The sequence below is a fragment of the Rhea americana genome, unplaced genomic scaffold, assembly GCF_003343005.1.
Source record: "Rhea americana isolate MKP2758 unplaced genomic scaffold, rheAme1 scaffold_6, whole genome shotgun sequence".
In the NCBI taxonomy this organism is placed as follows: Eukaryota; Metazoa; Chordata; class Aves; order Rheiformes; family Rheidae; genus Rhea; species Rhea americana.
In genome coordinates this window covers 1526974-1551280 of record NW_028186756.1, presented here as the reverse complement: position 1 = coordinate 1551280, position 24307 = coordinate 1526974, and the positions used below count along the sequence as shown (strand labels likewise).

Below are 24307 nucleotides of genomic sequence, written 5' to 3'. Positions count from 1 at the left end.
TCCTGAATATCACTGTTCTGTTCAGATCATTTTGCAACTGTTTCTGTTCTTCTGTGTCTCTTTGAATGCAATAATAAGATGTACAAAGACCAGATAAAATGCTTTATGAAAAAACAAATATGCAGTGCCAGAACTATTGGCAGTAAAGCTGTTAATTGTAGACTTGTCAGAACTCTCTCTTACTATAGGCTGAAAATCTATGTGAAATTACCTATGTGATGAGGTAGAACATGATGTGTTGGGAAATTATCTGGGAAGAGGGACTTTAGGGAAGGTGAAAGTACTGCTTATGATTAAATCATGCTTGTGAGAAGAGAATTTTTTCTGTCACTGTGCGAAGCCCTCATTGCAACTTCCAAAGAGCAGACCTGGTACTGGGGCTGGCTGGACAAGCATGAGTTCTGTGCAACGTGCTATAATCCAAACCTGACGGACACTTGAAATTCCACCATGAAAACTGAAGTAATAATAGGACCTTCCCTGCTATAGCAGCAGAGGGACTGGGATCAAAGATGTAACAAGCCCCATGTGCTGTACTGATCATAATGCTATTTTATGGACTAAAATATATATGTAAAGATGGATGAAAAGGATAGAAATTGACATCATGGGAGATGATGTGTATGGAAGAGTGACAGAGAGACTTTGAAAACTACTGTGCTATCTGGATTTGTGGTCTCTTACTCTTGCCATGTCTGAGCCAGCTATTGTTTGTCAAAACTTAAATGTTGTTTAACCAGCCTAGTGCATTGTAATCCTAGACTGATGACACCAACTTTAGTGTTTTTATTCATCACAGTTCTAGAAGCATTATAGTTACTAATTACTCTTTAAACTTTGTAACTAAACTTGTCACTATCTTCTGCAGCAGCCACGCTTTGAGGGCTGGGATAAATTTGGTGGTATTTTTGTTCTTTTTCTAGCTTGTCTCTTCTAAACTACAAGGTTAACCTAAGCAGCTTTCTCTAGGATTACTAGTATTTCATTCATGGGCAGTGAAGTCGTCTTATTTAAACTAGATTTGTATTTTTGCTAAATACTCAGTTCTGCATTTTAACTCATTACATTACAGTTTATTTTTTGTCTTGTAACCAATTTCTATTAACGGTGGTTACTAGAAACAGTTACATGTAGTTTTCCGTACTGTGCTTAAATGTTCTAACTCTCGAACAAAAATGATACTCAACTTTTTCTTCATTAACAGCGCTTTATCCAGTATCTTGCGTCCCGAAACACGTTGTTCAATCTTAATAACTACCTGGACAAAAGTGCCATGCAGGGTAAGTATCTTTTACTGAAGGAAACAACTCTACTGATTTTTGCTYGGTGTTTAGTACCTGGGTCACTGCATGCTAAGAGACAAATGACTTTACATATAAAAGAGTATTATGGTTTCTATTGCATGAGGCACCAGAGATATTAATAAATGCACGAAATGAGGAGAGTGAGACACTGAGTTACCTAGCTGAGTGCTGGAAGTTTGCCTGTAATACATGTATTGTGCATTTATAGGGCTATAAATTTAAAAAGTGAACTCCTAAGCTGCCTAGAATAAACCTGATGAATATTGGCACACTGATCTATTTTACCACTGCATTTTAGTGTTTCGGGAGTGAATATAAACTGTTGAGGTGCAAGGAATGGTAACTGAATGTGCTGTGTAGATAATGAGAACTCATTCACATCTCTGAGAGGGCTTCTGGTTACTTGTCAGTGGTGGAAAGTAGGTTTATGTGTTTTTTGAGGTATTGCGGGTAAGTTAGTGAAGTCTACCACTTTATCAGGAATGTATTTCCAGTGCAATTTCTAGAACATATAATAAGAGCTGTTTGGTAATTACCTAATATGCTATAAGGCAGTTTCTCTTACAACTGTCATGARTACTTTTAGTTTTAGCAAGTTGGGAAGCATATAGCTGTTAACACCATCTCAAAGTGCAAAGAGCATTGTGCCTGAGCAATCTTTTTATGCAGATTGATATGAAATGGACAAATAAGAGAAYAGTATTAGAGAAAAGATTTGAAAATGTACGTCTTCAAAATGTCTTAACTTACAAATGCTTAATTTTTAGGCTATGATATGTCTACCTTCATTAGACGATATAGCAGATACTTGAATGAAAAAGCACTTTCATATAGACTTGTAGCAGTTGACTTCACCAAAATGAAAAGAGGGTAAGACTATTACTGCTTTTTTCATCAAGGTTTTCGAGTGGGGAGAAAATACCAGTTGCCCTTAAGCTTGTCATGCACTGGTATTGATTCTGACCCTGCAGATAGTGTAACATTGCTGAAACAATATGTTGAAGTTTTCTGGTAAAAAGTAAACCTGTGTTTCCTACTCTGTAGGATAGATGGAGTGATGAGAACCATGAATGCTGAAAAGCTTCTGAAAACCCTTCCGATCATACAGAATCAGCTTGATGCACTCCTTGATTTTGATGTAAGTGCATGAAGCTCATTGTTAGGCAATACGCTTATTTTGAAGTGAGATCTTTGTTATTTAATACTAATTTACTTTCTCATTGCTTTCTTACACAGGCAAATCCAAATGAACTAACAAATGGTGTCATTAATGCTGCCTTTATGCTCCTCTTTAAAGATTCCATTAGACTTTTTGCAGCATACAATGAGGGGGTTATTAATCTCTTAGGTATGTATGAATCTTTTTAGTTTTTGAGCTTTTGTTGAAGCTGTTGAGAGAAGTAGAAAATGTAGACAGTTTGACGGTAATTTCCTTATATGTTGTCTCAGATTCGTTACCATTAAATTAAGCCCTTATTAGTCTCAGTGACAACAAGCATAGCTTAAGCATACCTCCTATAGTTAATCAAAAAAAAAAGTGATGTGAACCAGTCTGAACTAGAAATTGAGACAAGAGAGAGACTGAGAATAAAACAGAAGCACTATGAATTTACAGTGGATAACCTTTGGCAACTGAACTGTAAATGTATTAGTGAGGTACCTGGTTTGGTTTCCTTAAACTCTAATGTTCGCTGTGCAATTATAGACAGGAACGTTACTTATTTTTTATATGTTTAATATAGTCACAACATGATTGGCTTCTGACTTCCCATACTTTCTTTATATCATTATTAATTTATTTTTAGCCAATTCCTGAATCTAAATGAGCACAGTACATGATATATCGAGTCTGGGTTCCCCTCTTCCCACCCYCCCAGCCCCAATAAGCTCTTAGCAAAGATTTATAATGAGGACTATTCAAGCAAATTTCTGWATTAAAATGTCTTCTGATCGGTTTATTTTCCTGTCTATTAATTTTGACTTGGTGAAATACCAACAAGTATATAGAGCAAAACCATAAAAAGTGCTAAAAGGAATGGTATCTGCATCTTTCAGGTCAGTTCAGTTTGTGTACCACTTAGTTGTTGTTCTGATGTCTTTTGGATATTGTCCAAAGCATAATGATACGGGTCTAAAAATGTAAATATATAGCAGGAATATTTTCCAACAATAAAATAATTTGCCTCATTGCCAGCTAATAAGCTGAGTTCCTTAAAAAAAAAAAAAACAAAAAAAACCCTCATACCTAATTAAACAGTTGAAGTGATTAAGCGATTCATATCCTTGCTCAATAAAGCTTTGCATAGTATTCTAGTATACTGAAATAAGAAAAGCAATATTTTTCTTTTGACTGATTTTATTACAAAAGATGTCAGATATTCATATCCATTTTGAAATTCATAGCTTTAATGAGTTGTTTCTGTCTCTTCTGTCCCTGAAGCTTGTCTCAAATTAGCATTTATAATTCTGTGCCAGCTTTTTGCCAGGGGAGGTGTTAACTTACAAGAGTTTATTTGCATCCTCAGAAAAATATTTTGATATGAAGAAGAACCAGTGCAAAGAAGGCCTGGATATTTACAAAAAATTTCTAGCCAGAATGACCAAATTGTCAGAATTCCTCAAAGTAGCAGAGGTAAATAAATCAACATCTATGCGGCGGGTATCATTTAGGCATCTGTTCTGGTACAGTGATACATATTCATAATCATGTAACTTCACAAACATTACTCCGTTTACTTAACTTTACTATACAAAATAAGCATTTTAGAAGCTAGATGTTTTAAGCATTGTTTATGCTCATTATTGTAAAGGGAGATTCTAAGGCATCCTTTTCATTTGTCAGACAGAATAAACATTTTTGTGTAAAGTGCTATAAATTTGAGTGGTCCAAAATGAATGGACTGGATGTTAGTATTTTTACAGTACTCTTTTACTGTAGTTGCTCAAAGGGGAGGACTTCCAGTAAGCAATGTAGATATTTCGAATGCTTTCAGTAAGCCTTTTTGCATGAAAAAATTAGGTTAGCTGAAAGTTTTTGTTTTGAGATGCAATGCAATGTAATGTGTTTTAGATTTCTAAGGCATGTTCTTAGCTAAATTCATACCAGTTCAGAAGGTTATAAATATCCCTTTTTAATATCTTAGTCTCTATGTAACATTCAGACCTCACAGTTTTTATTTTCGTTGCCACTGCATGTAGTAATGTAATTTTTTCCCCCTCCCCTTTTTTGTAAACTCAGCAAGTTGGAATTGATCAGGGTGACATTCCAGATCTTACTCAGGTCAGTGTACATTTCATACTGATTTAACCCAATTTGTCCTTTGTGTTCTTAAAGGTTTGTGTGCRTCATAATCAACATTCATCTTGAAGATGTATTCTCTCCCATATATTTATATATGGGAAATGCATCTGCTCACCTTTTCATGGATCAAATGTACTCAATGCTTAAATATTTTGCAGCTGTTAATAAAGTTTTTGATTGTTTAAAGCAATAGCACTCACAAAAAAGCTTATGTAAGAACTTCTGCTTTTTTGTCACATGGGATTCATTATGGCTCATAAGTACATAAGCATCTTGCATTGTCTTGAGGAAAACCTTTCATTTCACTGTAGCAGCATGTCTTCCACTAAATATATATAAAGGTTACTATTTGCTTGTTCAATCAAGAATCTGCTTCTCCCCCACCCCCATACTTGTTTCTTTATCGGTACACTGGCTTCAACAGCGCTCAGCAATGAGGAGAGTGCTTAGGAATAGTTTGTATACTGGAAAATTTAGTCTAAAAGATGGAATGCAGGGGAGTATCCTCTAGTGAGGATAAATAGAGGAGCAAATGAGAAGTGAGAGATGATTTGACTTGATCAAAAGAAAACACTGGTAGTTCAATTAAGTGTACAAAGCTGTTCTTTTCAAGTTTTTTCTGTCATAATTTCTAACTTAGCGTCATCCCAAAATGACTGTTGGTACTTGACATCCTTTCAGTAGTGTAGAATAAACTGGTGGATAGAATAAGTGACGATCTGTCAGGAGAGAGGAGTGCCGTAGAGCTGTAGTGTACTCAGGCTGTTGAAGTGGGCTCTTTATGAAACAGTTAATCTAATATATAACTTTTCATGAACTATAATGTCTAATCTCATGCTGTCTAAATTTCACAGATTAACCATGTCAATATATATCTTTTGGGAAGATATGCCTAAATTTAATTCAGTGTGTTTTTATATGAAGTCGAATCTGAACCTCTCCTCATTGTTCATTGTTTTCTATGATACAGTTAGYATCTCAAATTAGTATTTTGTAAAACAAATAAAGTCTCTAATAATTACGCTAGCAATTAATTTAATGTGAATCCTGTTCAAGTACTTCCAGGCCTTTGCAGTAGGAAAGAAATATGACTCTAACCAACAGGGTGAGGACAAATGATGAGTAAATGTAGTAGCATAATGTTCTCTATTACTGTTTGAATAGCTGTTAGCATCTTACTATCTCAGTTGTCTTCTAATCAGCACTGTCTGTTCAGCTGATGTCTGTATTATGCTAATGAAATTATACTTAAGTCTGAGACAGTATTTCTTCACAGATGGTGTTGGCTTGAACGCAGGGTTTGTGTGCTCTTACTTGCCCAGTTAACTAGGTGATTATAAGATTCTTCAAAGCATGGATTTTTTCTTGATTTTTCTAAGACTAGGCGACTTAACTTTGTAAGTTTCAGATACAAAAGCAACAGGACAAATTTTTTTTTCCTCATTTAACTTTTCTTACATCTTACATTTCTTCTAGCAGTTCAGCTATTTTGTTCTAAGTGCGGTTAGACATGCAAGGCAAGTCTGAACTCTAGCCTTTGGTCTTTTGTGTACTTTGGCAGTTCAGTGCCACTGTTAGTCAAGTAATCCGTGACACCTAAGAGTTGAATAATTGTAAATCAGTTTAGTGCCATCCCAAAACTACTTTCTAAAATTCTGTAATACTGGGCATTCAAAACAACTGTAGTTTTCGTTGTGCTTCTGGTCCTGGTATAAGTTCTGACAGGATCATGGACAATAAACTGCAACAGCAGTCCTTTGTTCACATTCAGGTCTACTATATTACGTGTATATATTTTTTTAAAAATACTTAATTGCTTGGGTGTGTGTTGTTCGTGGATATGCATATTTCAGAGTTTCTTTAAGTTGTTCCTGAGAACAATGAATTTGTATGTTTAGAAGCTTGTTTTATATATACATACACACACACATAGAGCAACTGCTGTATAACGCTTTTTTCTTTCCTGATTCTGACARTCGGGATCAATTCATGCTTTACTTTTTCACTGCCAGGGGCTTGTTTTTTGTACTTGAAGTGTTCTTGAATTCTCACCAGTAGCTTAGGTTGCTGACTGAGTTAAATGTTGCTGTTCTCCCCAGTTTAATCATTCTTACTGTCTTACTTCTGTTTTGTTTTCATCTGATGTAGTCCTCAGTCAGTTTGCAAAAACGTAATGAAAATCTTACTATTTTATCTGGCTGTAAAAGGCTTAACAAGGCTAACTATTTGTAGTAATAGTGCCACTGTTGCTGATTCTCATCAAGAAGATAACACGGTCCTTTCTAGGTGCCCTGGTTCACAGTGACATTGTTTGTTTTCTACTTGTTGTTACTGTATTTCATCAGTGCAGCAGGATCACTTTCCCCTGTATGAGCGTTAATTGGTCAGATATTTTMTTTAGGTGACTTTCTTGAAATAATAAAACACAGACTTTTTCAAGTCATAGTAGCTACATTAACTAGGCAGCTTCTCTGGGTGTAAAACCACTAACCTGTGTTCACTCAGAAAATTTCAGCTCTAATGTTTTGTTGTGCATCTGTTGCAATAGGAGCTCAGATAAGAGAGTGTACATTTCAAACTACGTTTCAACTGGATAATGCAGTTACAGAGAACCTATTGATCTGTTTTGGTTTTTTTCCTTCTTAAGCAATCTGGAATATAGAACATGCTTTTCCATACAGATAGGTTTTAGTGTTATCTTGAAAGGAAATACAGACCAGAAAAAACTTTTTCCAGAGTTGGAGTATAGACCCCTGCTACTGGGATTATCTGTCTGTTTGTATTATGTAATGTCTACTGCAAACTTGCCTTTCTGTTGAAAGGTAATTATTTCTTTTTTGTCCCTGATTTCTTTCTGAAAAGGCATTTCAAAATGCTACTCCTTTACAGAATAGCTATCTAGCTTGTAGGCTGAATTTATTCATGTCCGGTTGTGGTAACAGCACTCTTCTAGCTTATGTAGCTCTATTTGTGGAAAGAAGTATCAACTCGGACCTTTAAGCCAAGCAGTTTTATAGGATTATTCTAATTGCCTTTCTTTGCATCTCTTGTAGCTTGAATCTGGCTTCATTGAATGCTGGAAGCCAGAAAAATGTATTTAGTGTTCTAGATAGGGACTTGCCAAAGCCTTGTCTGATTATTAATTTTCCTCTTTCCAGAACATACATAGTCCATTTCTTAGATAGAAGGGCTGGCAAGGGCACATTTGTTTGTTTGCTGTCTTTTGAACAGTGCATGTCACTTATGCTACCTATTGAAAGTTGGCAAGTGGTAACAGAGATTTAATGTCTCTGAAACCCTGCCAGTTGATGAGGACTGAGCTGGCAAGTAGATTAAAATTTAGGAGATCTATTCCCTTCATCTGCATCTGCTGTAGGCTTTAATTCACTCATCTTATGGGGCAGGGACTGTGTAGTTGAAAGACATGAGTAATGTGGYTGAAACAGTAAGGCAGTGAACTCTTCCAGAAGTTCCAGACTAATCGTTTTGCCTTTTGGGGGGTTTATTTCTCTAAGGGTGACCTGGAGAAATGTTACTAGCTACTAACATGCAATCAAGATTAATTCAAATTTATTCTGAGCTGTTTTCTCTGGTAGGGAGGAAATATTTCAATAGGTAGATACAAGTATGTGGCAGAAAGGAAGCATGTTGTGAGTGGTGTGGTGGATTTTTTGCTTGTTTAGTTTTTTAGGAACTAAAGCAGTTATACTTTAGGATATAGCTCAGTTGGTTAGCATGTGGTGCTAATAATGCCAAGGTTACAGGTTCAATCCTTGTATGGGCCACTTGCTTGAGGGTTGGACTAGATAATCTCCAGAGGTCCCTTCCAACCTTACTGATTCTATGATTCTGGTGCTATTTAGTCTTTCTGTTTTAAACTTGCTCTTTGTTTACACATCAGTAATTAGTATTAGTCTGAGGTGTTGAATAATATCATGGCTGTACTCTCAAAAGACTTCATAAGCTCCTGCACATTGATCATCTGACATTCATTTAGATGTCTCAAGTTCCAGCTGAAGTGTTGAGCAAGACATTTAAATGCTAGACTTCGTGCTAGAATTAAGTGGAGTGAAGCCTTTYTCCTTTAATCTTTTTCATTGTTTATAAGATAACTTAATGTTAGGAGCTTCTCATGGGTAACACTTTCTTGACCAAAAAAACCTAAGTTGATTTGAAATGATATTGCTACTTTCTGTTATGTTTTATGGTACAAAAGGCTTTGGTGTAACTGAGTTTATTGTGTAATCATGTATTGAATAGCTACTCGATCTGTAGAACTGTTGAGACAAAACTTTGGTCAAATTTTTATTCCACTGTTATCAAAGCTGGCATACTGCTGTTGTCATAAATGCTTCCAGTGCAAGCCTTTGTGAAGATGTGATTGAAAGAAAAAAGTGATTGCTGGCTTTTTATTGTTATGGGAGGGGGGTGGGGACAACAAGGCAAAGGCGTCCTGTGGGTACTCTTGCAAATTTAAGGGAATTAATCACTTGGTTACTGTTTTTTATCTTAGCAYAGCAAACACTGTTTCCTTCCATCCCCCTACCTCAATTCAATTTACATGCATAGAAGCAGACCTAGTCTGAGAGGATCTTTATTTCATGTCTGTGTGATACCACTACTTCTAGTAGACCACAGCTCTGTAGCTAGAGCTTGGGTGTACAGGATGAGGAGAAGGAGGAAAAAAAATAAGTACACAATTATTGTGGGATTTTATTTGGTTTCTTTAAATTGGTGGATGGGAAACTAATCTGTGCGCTAAACAGCGATAATATTTTTGTCTAGAAGCAGTCTTTTATGAGTACTTTAACTTTAGGCACCCAGCAGCTTGCTTGAAGCATTGGAACAGCATTTGGCTTCTCTGGAAGGAAAGAAAACAAAAGAAGTCTCTGCTGCCAGCCGGTGAGCACCAAATGAATGGCAGTGATGTATTTACTTAAGTCTTGTCATCTTACTAAGCAGCTTCTGTATTTGACCATTTGAGGTTCTCCTTTTGGATTTTGTTCACTTACAAGTGTATCTTTGTACAAGAATATATGATACGTATATTGAGGAGTTGTCTGATAACTTAGTCGCACTTGTTGAGTAGATATCTGTTGTGTATCTGTCTGTCAGATGTCTTATTGTGCTGTTATAAACCATTGAGCTGAGGCCTATGTATTATTCTTTTCACCTTTTACCAATTTCTTTCTTGTAAGACTTTTGAGATTTATGTTTTGAGGTTGGGGATTTTTGTTTATTACTAAACCCCAGACAGGCTGCTGTTTACCTCTTATTGTCAGTTATATACCTCTCAAGCCATTGAATTTGTCTTAACCTGTTATAAAAAATTCAAAACTGCTTCTCCCTAAAACTGCCAAGTTAGCTTGATGATTTGTGCTGACAAGTATTGCAGTATTCTTTCTGTTAAGATCGGTATCCATATGTATGAGCAGCACCTCTGACTTGGAGGTACTATGTCTGACTTAAGAGATCTCTTGTGGCATACACGTTCCCCCTCAGAAATGTACGTTACACTGATATGCCTGTCAGTATTTACCCACATTTGTGAATTGCTGTCCAGCCTGACAGACTTTTGAAAAGCATCTGAGAACTTGCTTTCCACAGTATTCTGCTAAACTGGTATGTAGGGAAGAACTTCTGTGCTTTGTTTCCGATTGTCCGTATAATGCGTACATACGAGCTTTCCATGCCTCCGCTACTTGAAGGAATAAAGTTCTAGTCTATATGACATTTAAAGTAAAAACAAAATAGTTACATTCTGCGCTTTCCRGTACCTACTCACTGAAACTTGAGGCATTGTCCATTCACCACACTGCCTTATTATTGATTTATCTACTTTTCTGTACGAAAGAGTAAAGTAAGAACAGATATGAAAAAGATAAGGCACTTGATGCTTAAGTAAGTAGTGATGTGCTGAGAGGTTTTCCTTAATTTAACTTTTTAAAAAAATATCTCTACTTCTAGAGCTAGTGCCCTGTCCAGCGCTGTTTCAACGCTTGCCAGCACAGGAATGTCATTTAGCAGGATGGATGAGAAAGAGAAGCAGCAGGCATTAGAGGAGGARCAAGCTAGACTGCAGGCACTTAAGGTACTGTATCTTTGAAAAGATTATATTCCAAGATTTTTCACTAGATACAAGTTAAGACCAGAGTTGGTTTAACCTAATATGTGTGAGGGGATATTAACACTGAGAGGCAGAGACTTTACTCTGTAGGTGTGTTGGTTGCCAATGTATGGTGACCCTTCTACCCAGGAGTATGATTTGAATAGCTGGCACCTGAAGTGGGTCATTTATACTCTTTTCATGATTGAATTCTGTATCTCAATGATTTGTGAAATGGACATATAAGAGTTCTAGGTCTTGTCACCACAGCTGAGCATACAATGTTGCTATTATGGGACTGTTTATTGCTAGATGAGAATTTTTTTTTCCCTTGTGAGGCGTAGAATGATGATTTGGCATGATTCTTCAGCCATGTTGCTTGTAATGAGAACACAAGCTGTTTTTCTGTCTATACTTAACTGTTCTCATGTATGATTTTACAGCTTAGCTTGCAAAACCATTTCAGGTTTGAAATATTTAGGTATAATCTATGGATTTTGAGTCCATACACATCTGAAAGAAAACCCAGTGTGTTCTCTTGTCTTGGTTCCTTAATGCTCTCTTTCCTTTGTTCACTCATTGCTACTTGTTGAGTTGTTTTCCTAGCAACATTCTTCTCCTAAGGCCTCAGTCCTGGACCTTCTAATTTTTACTTATTTATCATTTCCTGAGGAAGTGCACAGTACAATCTAGAACAGAACAAGATACTTTCTCTTACTGAAAGCTGAATCAGGACTGAAGAGTTAATAAATTAATGCAATTAAATTTCAAACTGTTTGTCTTACCTTTCAGGAACAGCGATTAAGAGAGATTTCTGTGGTATCAAATTCCATTTCTACATCAGCATCTCCAAGCACTTTATCAGGAAAAAGTGTGAATACCACTGCAGCTGTTGACCTTTTTGCAGTACCAGCACCCACAACAAATAGGTGAGAGAGCATTCGCTTTCTGAAGCAAGCATAAATGACACTGGCCAGGTAACTCTGCAGTCAACTGTAAAGCACAAATCCTAGTTATGGGATATACTCTTCACAAATAACCTTTTGCTGATGATTTCCTGGTTATTCACATGAGTTTTGGTAGTATTCCACAACAAGAAGTGCTTAATTACCTGGTCTTGTTGTATACCATTATTCTTGACTGGCTCCTAGTCAAAAGAAAAAAGTGAGGTTGGTACGAGTCTGTGTATAGCATGAGACTAATACCTTTTATGTATCTTCACCTTCCCCCTCCTCTGTTCCTCCTCAGCATGCCCAACCTTTCTAGTGATCTTTTTGATCTTCAGCCTGCATTTGTTCCAACTGTACAGAGTACTCCAGCTATAGCAACATCAGCAAGCAGTGCATGGGGAGGTAAGCAGATACTGTGATTTTACTGTCTAAATAATGGATGTAATTAAAATACAGGAGTATATCTCATGATAAAGCACAGGTTCGTGCTTAACTGAATCTATAGCTTAAACCTTAATTCCTCTGCACCCAAATACCTCTATCCTCGATAGAGTATAAAACGAGTCATCTGAAAGCTCTGGCAAACTCTTCCAGAGATTTTAGGTATTTTCAAAAATGCGTTATAGTAGTGACAATGTGCAGTGGAGGGAATGAAGGAGGTACTCAACAAAAGGGAGGGGAAGACTAATTGTATCCAGTAATGAAAGTCCAAATATGCTGAGAAATAGGAATGAAGCAGATGTAACTGAAAAGATGCTGTACTAGTATTTCCTTTCAATAAGAAATGTAATGCATTCTTCATTAAAAAGGTATTCATAACTTCAAGATGCTTATTGCAAAGCTGCTGTTCCTGTTTTTATACCTTCACCAATTCCTTCAAAAAACAATCATGATAAGCATAAAAAAATACATGTCAAACTGAAGTATGCTTAAGTGCTATTTAAAAGGCATATTCCTGAAGCCTAAAAAATAGTCCTTGACTGTTCTTTTTGTTGATAAGCATTCTGTTCTTCTCCCCTTCCTACCTAATGGCTGTATTAGAATTCTGTTTTCACTAAACAGAAAACTGTTAGACATTTTTCATCTGAAACTAAGAATCTGTATCTTAACAGGGCTAGTCGGTAGATGAAAAATCTACTACTTGACTTCTAATTCTAGAATTCTTATGTACAGTCATTTCAGTCTGTTTTTCTTCTCTGCTATTTGTACTGTGTGTTTTCTTTTCTTTACTTCTACTGCGTCTGAAAGGTCCTTTCTCGTCCTCAAACGGTTGTGTTGGTTCTCCACCTCATCTGGACATCTTTGACATGAAACCAGTTGAAGAAGCTGTAAAATCTACCACCCCTTTCATCAGTTCTGCCTTTTCCTCCAAACAAACAGTGGAACTGTTCAGTGGTAAAAACAAACAAAAAACCCTAATTTCTTTCCAACTGGAGATAATACTACTAATCAACTGTGTTGTATAGTCTTTTTGTGGTTTGAGCCAATCTTCAATTTTTGTTAGCAAGTGGAAATAGTATAATAATTCCTGAAGTATTAACAAAAACATTTTTTTTGCTGAAGTTTTATTTCTAGAGTTGAAAGAATCCATTATCTTGTTCAGCTTGTCCAAGCTAGGCATCCTAAGACTTGTATCTCAGCTAGAGTTTTTGCTGATTTCTGTTAAACTGGAACTTTTTGCAGTGACAGGCAATGCAGGAGTTAACTAGAGTTAACTAATACTTTTCAAATTGGCTGAATAAAAAATTTTTTTCTTTTATTCCTAAAAAATTTTTATAGTTGCAGACTTTTTTGGATTTTTCTCTTCCTTTTCTCTCTTAATCTGATCTTATTTTCTTCCCTTTTTTCATGAAGATGATTTTAGTGGTCATAAACCTGCATATACCTCTGTGTATCATCCTCTGACTGTTGATGGTAATTTGATTTTTAACATTCTAGTTTCACTGTAGTGAGTGGTATCTATTCAATGGGTGTACCTGATTTATTCTGAATTTCTTGTTTAGGGTTTCCTCTTCATTCAGCGCCTCCAAGTACCACCTCTTCAGCAATTAATGCGGACTTTGATGCTGTTTTTGGAGGAAAATCTACTGCACAAGAGTACAGGACTACTAGTGGTAAAAAAAAAAAAACTTAAAATGACTTGCCTCCTGCAGGCTACTTTTGCCTGAAGTTTAATGTAACTGCCATTACAGTGCAGAAATTAGTAACTTAGCTCATTAGCCCATTTAGCCATTCAGCAAGCTGAATAACATAGGACTGATAAGATAATAGACAATCAGTTCAATTGTAGTTGTTTGGTTTAAAATTTGCTCTGAGTAATCTTACACTGTGTAATAACTCTCTCTCTCTCTCTCTCTCTTTCTCTCTCTCGCTTTTTTGGGGGGAATAAACCTCAAATGTGGCCCATCGGATTTTTGTTAATGGGTAAGATTGTGTTTTACTTCTTCTAGTGCTTATGACTTCAGTGTTTTCTCTTGATAATGTGATAATAAGTTCCCCAGAGTTTGTTGAGAGGCGTTGTACTTGCACTTAAGTAAGCAAAGTGTAACTTTGCATTTTTTTTGTTTGCATTTTATTTGTATGCTTTACATAAAGAATAAYTTAGTTATCACTCTGTTGGTTGATACTATTTTGCATCAAAGTTCTTGTGAATGTATAACAAAGGAATTCTTGTGTACATTGAAGATAATAGTATTACTGTGAAACCATGGCTATATTTCTTATAAGAAATTATACTTTGACACTACCTTGAATGACTTTTTTCCCCTGAGTTTTAGGGGGGGTTTAGCTTAATTTAGAAATACTACCAGTTACTGTTGAAGTAAAATTGGACAGTGCACTAGAATATAATATTCCAGAAAGAATGAGAGGTTCAACTATGCTTGTACCTAAGCCTTAAACACTTCTGGCATGTTGATCTTCGACATATAAATATTCCCTCCCCGAAAAAAAAAAAAAAAAAAAAAAAGCCCTACTGATAGTGTTGTATAAGGAAGATGCCTCCCTGACTTCTGAATTTCTTTCAATAAATGCATTTTACTGTTTTGGTAACAGTTATTTTCTTTATGTTCTTGCTTTTATGTCTTGGTTTAGCTTTTACTCTTCTAGATGATGTATTGCAACCCACAGTACCACCACAAAGTCAAAGAACTGCTGTAGCCAGTCAGCAAAGTGGAAAAATTCTGGCAAATGATCTTGATTCCTCACTTGCTAATCTTGTGGGAAGTAAGTATGAAACTTTAAAAGTATGTTTTCCTATTTGCTACTCAAAACAAGATTTTCCACTTCCCCGCCCCCCCAACCTAAATATATTCAGTGATTTTTATATGAGAATTTTTCTTCCCCCTTCCCCCCCCCTCCCAGATCTCGGCTTTGGAGGAACTCCATCCAAAAAGTAAGTGATATATGTATTTAATACTCTTGTATGACTGGTAAGACTGATAATCTGTAGTACATTTTGCTGGCACTGACATAGCAAGATTCTCAGCTCTGGAAAGTAATCTGCTATCAAGAACAGTGTTAAGACAATGAGTTAATATGGACCGTTGTTATAACACAGGCAAACRTAGTAAGTGACGTAGTATGCTTTTGTCTTGCAGTTGCAGTATTATTTAAATATTTCTGTGAGCAGCCATAAAAATGTCTTTTATAAAAACTCTAAGTCGTTGTACTGTATAGTGCAGTGAGTGATAGCGAGTTTTCTTTTAATAAAAAACAGAGCCCCAGAACTCAATACTCGCTAGAGTGCAGATACAAGCAGTTACTGAAGTTAAATCTTGAGTATTTCTACCACCTGTAGATTTCAGCTGCCTACATCTATTACAAAGCGTGTTTTTTTCCTGTTTTTTCAGTATATTGTTGTTACTATTTACCTGCTGGCCCTAATGTGAAATCTAATATTATGGTTTCGTTCTAGATCAGATATGCAGTGGACCCAGCCTACAGAGAAAAAACTTACTGGTGGAACAAACTGGCAAGCAAAAACAAGCACATCAACTACATGGAACCCTACTCCCTTACCCACTATTCCACATATGGTAACTTCTGTGCCATTTAAATCATACTTCTTACTAGCAAATGCCTTTTTCCCTTCATGAATTAATTTAGTAGGAATAGCAAAGGTTGCATTGGACAAGATTGAGGAAAAACTTGCCTGTAAGACCACTTCACAAACTGAATGAGRTGGAGATATTAGTATACTTTATTTCCTCTCACAGTAAAGTAGCCTTTCACTTGTGACAGCTCTAAACTCCTGAGTTTTTTTTCCCTGATTGTTTTAATTGAAAAAAAAACTGACCATCCTTCCCCTCCCAATGCAAAGATGCACCTTTAAGAATCCTAAGAACCTGTTTCAAGGCCAAATAAATACTGTTCYTTTTGGATTTTGTTCCCTCTTCTGTTCAGTACGTGAAAAGCTACTGCATCTTAACTCCTTCAAGGCACCTTAATTAATTCAGGTAGCACTTTAGAATTTCTGATTGTGCTTAAGAGCATCTTCATCACACTTTTGAACAGTTATAGTGTAAATTATAAAATTATTTAATTTGCAGAATGTTGGTTTTCTGGAGCAATATTTGTAGGCAACTGAGTCTTGTGCTATGTTTTTAAGAGTTTTTTTCCAATATTTTCTATTCTGATATTTCTACAAATACCAGTCACTTCTACTTCCCTCCAAGGCAGCTGTATTTCAGAATGTTTACTTCAGCTTTRTGTACGACTATAGTAATTGCAGTATTTGCTGTGAGTTTTGGGCTGCTGTCTGACTTTATTGCCACTGCAAGTGGTTTTGTCCTAGATCTTTTTTCTTATATGGGTATGCTCAGTCAAAATTCACAAAACTAAATTGACTATTAAATCCAGATTTGAACTTGAAACAGAAATAAAAAGATTCAGATTAGAGAATATCTTAGTTGCATAGTACTTGTATGATTTCAGGTTATAATTTGTCCATGAGACTTTTGAGACCATAAAAATCTTTCTGTCCCCTCTTGGTGCTTTAGAACATGTTATGTTAGAGTGCTGATGTATTCTGGTCTTTGGAAGATCGGATTTAGGGCACCRTAACACATATTAGCTACTGTATGTTTGGATTTTGTGGTGGGTTTTTTCTTTCACACATTCTTATGCCTTCTGGTTTAAGCTTATGTTTGAGTGCTTTATGCCATATATCAGCTCACTTACCCGCCAGAAAGTCTAACAATTGCTGGCCAAAGAACTGCCTTAGCTATGAGCTATCTTTTGAAATTGATGCCCCAGCTGCTGGAATGGCCTAAGTGTCCTGGCTTGGTCTATGGCATTCAGGGACTGTAGTAATCCTCAGCCTCACGTATAATCTTTCATAGTGAAGTATTCTAACTAACACTTTAGGTTTTTCTAAATATAATTAATGAGCACTACTTAATTGCATGGCAATATGAAGTGTATGCATCATTGTGGCTAAAAACGTAACTTGATAAAAGTTAACCCATAACCTCGGTTAAAGTGTGTTTTGTTTCTTGTTCTTTGTATTGTGATATATTGCAGGCATCAGAATTAAGTTTAGTGTGTTAGCAATATTTTGGCTGGCTGAACATTCAYTGCTATTTGTTTTTTGGGCTGACTGGTCACTGGCTTCCTTGTTTTTCTATACATTTATTGCACATAATAGGAGGAAGGAGGACTGTTGCATGCCTTCCAAAAAGCTTCTCACCCAAATGTTTGTGCAAGCAATACGCTCAAAATATGTGCAAATTTAGTAAAAGTTCTATTTTTGCTGTAAATTTCATCAGGGAGCCTACCAAAGTTACCAGGTCCAATTGCTGATGTTACTGTCCATGCACCTTTTTTCCCCTGCTTGAATTTTTCTAATCAGTGGCTTTAGCATAGTTGTAGGTAGTTTTGGTACTGGATTTTAGTCCATCTTTTGGTTAGAATTTCAGTTTGACCTCTTAAATAACTTTCTGTGCTTACTCCTTTTGCCCTGCCAGAATGGAGTACATTATCCTGGATATGTAAGTCAATTTCTTGTAAATTGAGTGTTTAAAAAAAATACTTTGTACTGTTTTGTGCGAGTTACTAGTATGCATGAGCTTATCTGAGACCTCAAAATTTTTTTTGATTGAAGGTACCTGCTCCTATTGCATACCCAGTGACCACACCTCAAGTGCCTCTATATGGAATGGTAAGGAACTTGCCTGTTTCATACTCTTTTTTTTTTTTTGCGCACTTCAGTGGATGTCATGACAAGCATTATTGTTTGATTTGTCCTGCAGCTTGTGTATTGTTTCATGAGGTTGATATTGTGTGAAATTGGATAGCTTTTTCACATTGTTCATTGGAAGACATTATTCTAAACTTTATACAGCAAGTTTTTTAACAGCCGTGACTTAACTAACTGTGTGTGTATCCATGTTTTTGTTTGTTACTGTGCTTATAATGGGGAAAAAACTTAGCTTCTAGAATCAAGTAGATTTGTCTGTACTACTTGTCTGTCATCTGTTTCCCTTTTTCTTGTAGGTACCTCCTCAGATTGGAGCTGCTCCTTTGATGGCACCCCAGTCAATGATGTATACACAACCTGGTTTAAGGTCAACAAACCCTTTTGCACCTGTTTCTGGAACTCAGGTGAACTGTTCTCTTCAATCTTGGACTCRTTGAAACTTCAGTCTTAGTAAAGAAACCAAATGTCTTGTCTTGTGATTGGCTATTAACATCTGTTTCTGCCTCTGAGAAAGTGAGGGGTTCCTCAGTCAGGGGCAGCAGGCTTTTGCAAGTGAGAAGGAATATACAGATGAAAGCATGCAGCCACAGGAAGTGAGGAAGAAAGTACAAATGGAGAGCAACGGATCAGAAAAATAATGGCTAGCTTCTCACTGTGACAATGTTAAGAAAAAGGGAGTGGAGGATGTCATAGGAAGTCTTAAGTTCCAGATTCATTATCTGGATACTTGGTTCAATCATACTGACTATGGCAGTAGTGAAAGGTTTCTGGAGGATGGGGTTGAGCTATGAAGTAAAGAAAGATATGGACAGGAGACTGTTCAAGTGAAAGGAGTTGTGTGCCTCTGTCACCCAGATACGTCTAGATACGTTGTTGTTAATGTTCTTTGAGATACTGGGGGGAGGGAAGTTCCACTTTGTTTCGAGGTTGTTTTTTCTTTTAAATGATGAAACACATAGTCCCAACTTACAGATAACAAGGCACTTGTGTAGATACATACCTCTGAAATGCTGAGAAAACATGTTATGAAAGTGGCATTAACAGTATGTAATCTCTACTTTACAGATACAGTTTATGTAAAGCCGCCAAAGCAGCAAGATGTGCGAACAACCAAATACTGGTAAAAAGAAAAGACTGAATTTCATTCTTCCCATGATGTATTCTTGAACAGGGCTACTGTTTCTCCCCTGTATAATGTAATACTAATTTGAATTGCAATGCTTTAGAGATTCTTGTTTATAACAGTCATTGTGGTATGAAATCATGTTTGTTCACTGGTTTTTAGACTTCAGTAGGAAACTAATCTTTGAGGTCAACTCAGCTTTGAAGATGAGAATCCAACTTGCACCTTCTGAGAAGAGGGTTATGTGATTGCTTTGCAATCTTATTCATCAGTGGATTGCCTGAAGGAAGTTAACTGAGAATGTCATAAATCCTATTTATTTTCTCCATAAATTCTGTGGCTGTTTTTACCAAGACACAACTCAAATGAAGTTGAGCAATAAAACTTTCATATGCTCTAATAAATACTCTGATAGAGTAATGCTTGCATTATCATAAGGCCAATATTGAATGAAATCAGACAGCTTTTTCACATTAGCATAGCTTATAATAATTCATAAACTCTATAATGTGAGTTTTAAATGCTGTGAATCAACAAGAAATATATGTATATTTTATATATATATATATATATATATAATGAAAATAATAAATTGCTCCATTGGCATAATGTCAGTGTTACATGGCTAGTTGAAAGGGCCAGGTTCTGACATTGGCTAAAGGTCTTGTCTCAGAGTAGGGAAAGAAGTATGTAGCTTTTGTTACAGCGAAAGTGTATACCCCAACAGCAGCAAATTGGAGCAATTAGAAAATCTTGTTGCTAACTGCAAAAGAGGTAAGAGATATAACTTTCTTTTCTTTTTAAAGCTCAGTTCATCAGTTCAATAAAAGCAAATCTTGCAGTAGTGTTGACACTTCAAAACTGGTAACTATATTAAAATTGTCCCAGCCGTAGAGAACAGCTTGTGCTTCTTTTCTGAAACAAGAACCTACTTGTAAACCATACAGAAGTAATTATTTTAAATGTGTAAATATGTGCAAACTTTTAAATAACGTTTTCTTTAATGCTGCAGTAATTTTTCTTCCTTCTGTAGTATTTTWAAGATCTTAATGCTGTAAGAAGAAATCCAGACTTGTTTTGAGAAGAGAATCTTGTGAATCAACTGGTCTGTGAGGCATGCTATTGCTGACGGGTTAGATACACAGGCTTTTGATGTGTCTTTTGTATTTAACAATCTTCTTCCAAAATTTAGGTTGGCTATGAAAATGCCTTAACTTGTATCTTTAAATGCCCAATAAAATGTGATAGCACTTAAATGAAGTTAGAAACAACCCTTTCTCCAGAAGTTTGGCAGAACACAATGAAGAGCTCTCCTGTAATGTGGCTTCTAYCAATGATTAATATTAAAGTTGGGTTTTTCAAAAAGAAAGAGTTTCTACTGTTATGGACCTCCAGATTAAAATGGCTTTTATCTCTTGGACACTATATTTGCAAAAGTATCTCTGAATCTCACCATAAATGTAAGTAGGCCTTGAAAATCTTGTCAAATTGTCCTGTAGAGAACTTCCAAAATACAGTGGAAGCAAGCCTCTCGTTTTCAAAATGTTTAATTTTTTTCCATAGAGTACAGAAGTAGTATTTCTTAATGCTGCAGAAATACTTTTGTCAAGCAAAACAGTTAAACCCAACCCCTGGAACTGATAACCGCTAACCTTTGGGGAAATTTAACCTTGCAGAAATTTTAAACTCCTGAGAGTCTGAATGTGTGCTGAAGAATTGGACTGATATACAGCAATTTAACATTTAAACTTAAGTTATAAAGGGCTCCAAGCTTTAATCCACCTTTCCTGGGTTTGTGCAATTGTACCATTTTAAGCTAATGAATTTTCTGATGCCTGTAGCTGCCCTCTTTGTGGTGAGGGAATAGATCCCATTCGGAATGGGTCATTGGTCCAGGATGGGGTGGGGGGTGTTGTTTGTGTAAGAAATAGTTAATTCCGTTCCTCTATTCTGCATTGAGGAGCCTTGAATTCAAATTAGACCAGTACATACAGTAGTAAGCATCCGAGCATCAATGTCATAGCTGAGATCGTTATGACCAGGCAGTGTCTGGCACGGTGAACTGTCAGTTTTTTTTTTTTCCCATACTGGATTGTATATGCCATGATCAGTTATTTTTAATAAAATATGCAAACAGGTACCTGGCAAGCATTATATATTCATTATAACTTTTTTGCAGTGYATTGTAAAGATCTGGAATGTACTTCACTCAGAAATGGATTTAGATCTGAGTACTGTTTGCACTAGTAAAACTTCCAATTTGCTCTGGATTCTTTTAAATGGTTCTTTAGCATGCTTTCTTGTAGCAAAGCTGTCTGATACCAATTTACTTTAGTATTAAAAAAAAGGAGAAACAGCCACAAAGTACGTCCTAATGACTTTATAAATTATCTTATCCTTAGTCTCATTCAGAATGTTTGGCACGTTAAAACACAGCTCTTACAGATTTATCCTTGTGAAGCGAAGGTTGCGCAGCACACTTCCGTCCTCGTGGGAGCGTGCAGAACTGCTTTTTCTCCACCTCTTCCTTGTGGACCTGTTGGAATGCGCAAAATGGACAAGTACTATGTTTTAAACCACAACATAGTTCATATGCTTAGAAGTAAATGCAAGGACTTAAGATGATGTCAAGGCTCTTACGGCYCAGAATTTGTTCTCCAAAAAAACGCATTGTAGACAAAGGTTGTTCTGGAGGGTAACTGTAATAACTCGCAACAGTTGCAAATAGCTGTGATAAGTGAAAGGGGRAAGCGCTGTGTGTACCTGTGACTTTGTCCACGACCTGCTTCGGTCGGGATCCTGCTCTGAACGCTCCAGAAAGCCGRTAACCAAGATGGGAGCACRGAGGAGGACTTGCAGAATGCTGTGYGCTTTGCACTATTGAACTCTAGGSRGTCGTTCAAGCCTAACGCTGGGATTTAACGCTGCTGCGGGGGGCTGTCTCTGGGATATGCAACAAGATCAGCCTTTGGGGGAATTTGGGAAGGATGATGGTATTAGGCCTACTGGACTTGAAAGTGTACTTCTTGAATAACTGGGGTTTTCTAATGTTCTTTAGATATAGTTTGACTTTGCCTCCAAGAAGTTACTGAATTTACCTTTTTTAATTTCAGATAAATTATGTACTAGAGAAATCTCAGTTCTGTGCACATAGTGGTGGAATACTTGTAGGTAAAAATAACAAATGGACTTTTGTAAAACATTGAGTAACTTCTGACTACAAGATTGAATACAGGGTGTATCCGCATCTGGGTTTTTCGATGTGTGGCAGGGAGGGTGGGGTTATAATTAGAATAGTATGCACTGTGGATCAGTGCTTAATTTGTACATAAAAGGGAAAAATTTTGTTTTGAGTAGTTTGTATTGTAAGGACAACATATAAAGGCACTGTGTATCAATCGTTTATTTCCATTTTAAAGATTATATTTTTGAGCAATGGAAACTACGTGTTACCATTTATACATTTACTGGTAGCTAGGAATATAGAAAAACTATGTTGCTATTACTCTGAAGATGTATTTGATCTGTCATTAAGTATATTACTGCATCATTACTTTATGCAGATTCTCTTGAGCATTTATTTAAAGAGATTGTAGTAACTGGTACAGTTACAACACAAATTGTAACATCAGATCTTTCAGTATATCTGAAATGTGTATAGCCTTGTGATTAGGTTTAATCCTTTACTGAATGTTGGGCTGGAATCTCGTCTTGGAACAATTACAAAAATAGGTGCTGGAACTGATTTCCCCCACCCCAACCCATACATTATTTATTTAATAGTTCTTGTTTTGTATGTTACATTTTCTCCTCAGAACAGGTTTGTGCCTTTATTGGATATTTATTTAAAAGGGGCTACTAAAACTTAAGTTGTTCAAGCTGTTTTACAGGTTTATTCTTATGTGGCTGTTCCTTTACATGAGCTCCTTCATTTTATAAGAATACAGAATGCATGAAAAATCTAGCCACAAACTGAAAAAATTTGAGTGTTTACATCCTATGGAGGAGGGGAAAAAAAAGGCCTAAGCACAAGACTGGTTGTGTTGACATTTTAACTTCACAATTTGTTAATATACAAACTGTTTTTTTTTTAAGGCTGTTGCTCATACTCAGTCAATTGATGAAAGAGGTTTTGAATTAAAAAAAATAAACTTTGGCACATGCAGGGCGTGTGTGGTCGTTCTTCCATGTCTTCTCAGAAAACTTGCTGTAGTACCGATCACAGCAGCTGCGTTGGGTGCTCGTGTGCTGTTTCTTACCGTACTGCATGCAAGTGCAGAAGAGTGTCGTGCCTTGCGGAAGCTGTCACGGCGGCTGGCCTTGATCGGTCGGTGAATTATTTCGGCTTCTCTTTAAGAAGCAGCAGCGTGTTTTTCCTGTGCAGGGCAGTTGGAGAGACGAGGTTGCCTCAGTAGGTGTGAGCTCCAAGGGAAAGYGCTTCCCCCGCCGCCAGGCGGCAAACTGGCTTCGGGCGGCGGAGGTGAGATACTTTGTTTCTCCTAACCTTGTACTCGGTCGCATATCACATGCGCAGCGTGCAAGTGGCCTCAACTAAGTGTGTGTCTGTGGCTGGGCGGTGTTTTAGTGCGTTACTGTGGCTGCAGCTTGCCTGAAGGCAAAATCATTGCTTAACCCGTGTTCCAGCTGAGCTCCTGGGGCCTGGCAGAGGTGTGCTAGTGCGACCTGTGTCCTGCAGGTGCTGGCTTCTACAGTGGAAGCTTTGAGAATCGGTGCTTGTAGTAGCTGCATTTGTGATTCCCGTAGGGGTAGAGACTTGCTTTCAGTTAGGAGCTTGAAACGTTTAACAGCGCGTTCTTGCTGTGTCACTGCCAGCCGCTGCTGTCGCTGATAAAGCACTAAGCTGTCGCGCTGCTGAGTTCACGGACTCGACGCGCGACCCTTCGGCTCGCGGGAGGCCTCGTCCCTCCTGCGCCGCTGGCAGCTGCTGCGCGAGCCGGCGCCGCTCGGAGCGCTGCGGAGCGGCGGGAGGGAGCGCTGCGGCGGCGGCAGCGCTGCGCGCGGGCGGGGTGAGCTGCTGCTGCTGGCGCTAGGCCCGCGCTGCTGCCCCCGCAACGCAGGCGGCCGAGAGGCCCCGCCCCCTCCCGCAGCCCTCCAATAGCGGCCGCCGCCGCCTCTCCTCTGCCGCCCGCTCAGCCCTGCCCACGCGCCTCGCCGCCGGCCCACGCGCCGGCCCGTCGCTCAACGCCGAACAGCCAATAGCCGCGCGGAGGAGGCGGGCCTGGCGCCGGCGTGATGACGCGCGGCCGCGGCGTCCCGGCGAGGGCCGCGCACGCAGCGTCGGTTCCCCAAGATGGCGGCGGCCA

General features: G+C 37.6%; 2 protein-coding genes across 6 annotated transcripts in view; one reads left to right on the top strand and one right to left on the bottom strand.

The window, feature by feature from the left end:
* The window catches only part of LOC146587332 (phosphatidylinositol-binding clathrin assembly protein-like), a 30065-nt gene extending 9713 nt beyond the window's left edge, over window positions 1-20352 (top strand). The window contains exons 3-22 of one of the 5 annotated variants that reach the window (XM_085319660.1): window positions 1205-1280; window positions 2072-2174; window positions 2349-2442; window positions 2541-2652; window positions 3830-3936; window positions 4543-4584; window positions 9422-9507; window positions 10573-10696; window positions 11504-11640; window positions 11960-12063; window positions 12910-13056; window positions 13516-13575; window positions 13665-13775; window positions 14770-14886; window positions 15025-15055; window positions 15578-15698; window positions 17628-17651; window positions 17765-17821; window positions 18157-18264; window positions 18926-20352. In XM_085319660.1, coding sequence (XP_085175786.1) covers window positions 1205-1280; window positions 2072-2174; window positions 2349-2442; window positions 2541-2652; window positions 3830-3936; window positions 4543-4584; window positions 9422-9507; window positions 10573-10696; window positions 11504-11640; window positions 11960-12063; window positions 12910-13056; window positions 13516-13575; window positions 13665-13775; window positions 14770-14886; window positions 15025-15055; window positions 15578-15698; window positions 17628-17651; window positions 17765-17821; window positions 18157-18264; window positions 18926-18940 — 1776 coding nt within the window. In that variant the 3' untranslated portion in view covers window positions 18941-20352. The remainder of the gene's footprint in view (window positions 1-1204; window positions 1281-2071; window positions 2175-2348; window positions 2443-2540; window positions 2653-3829; window positions 3937-4542; window positions 4585-9421; window positions 9508-10572; window positions 10697-11503; window positions 11641-11959; window positions 12064-12909; window positions 13057-13515; window positions 13576-13664; window positions 13776-14769; window positions 14887-15024; window positions 15056-15577; window positions 15699-17627; window positions 17652-17764; window positions 17822-18156; window positions 18265-18925) is intronic. The other 4 variants (XM_085319657.1, XM_085319656.1, XM_085319659.1 and 1 more) reach the window with 4 other exon arrangements.
* Window positions 1-24307, bottom strand: part of LOC146587330 (ras-related protein Rab-39B-like) — a 266005-nt gene that overhangs the window by 222583 nt on the left and 19115 nt on the right. The window lies entirely within an intron of this gene.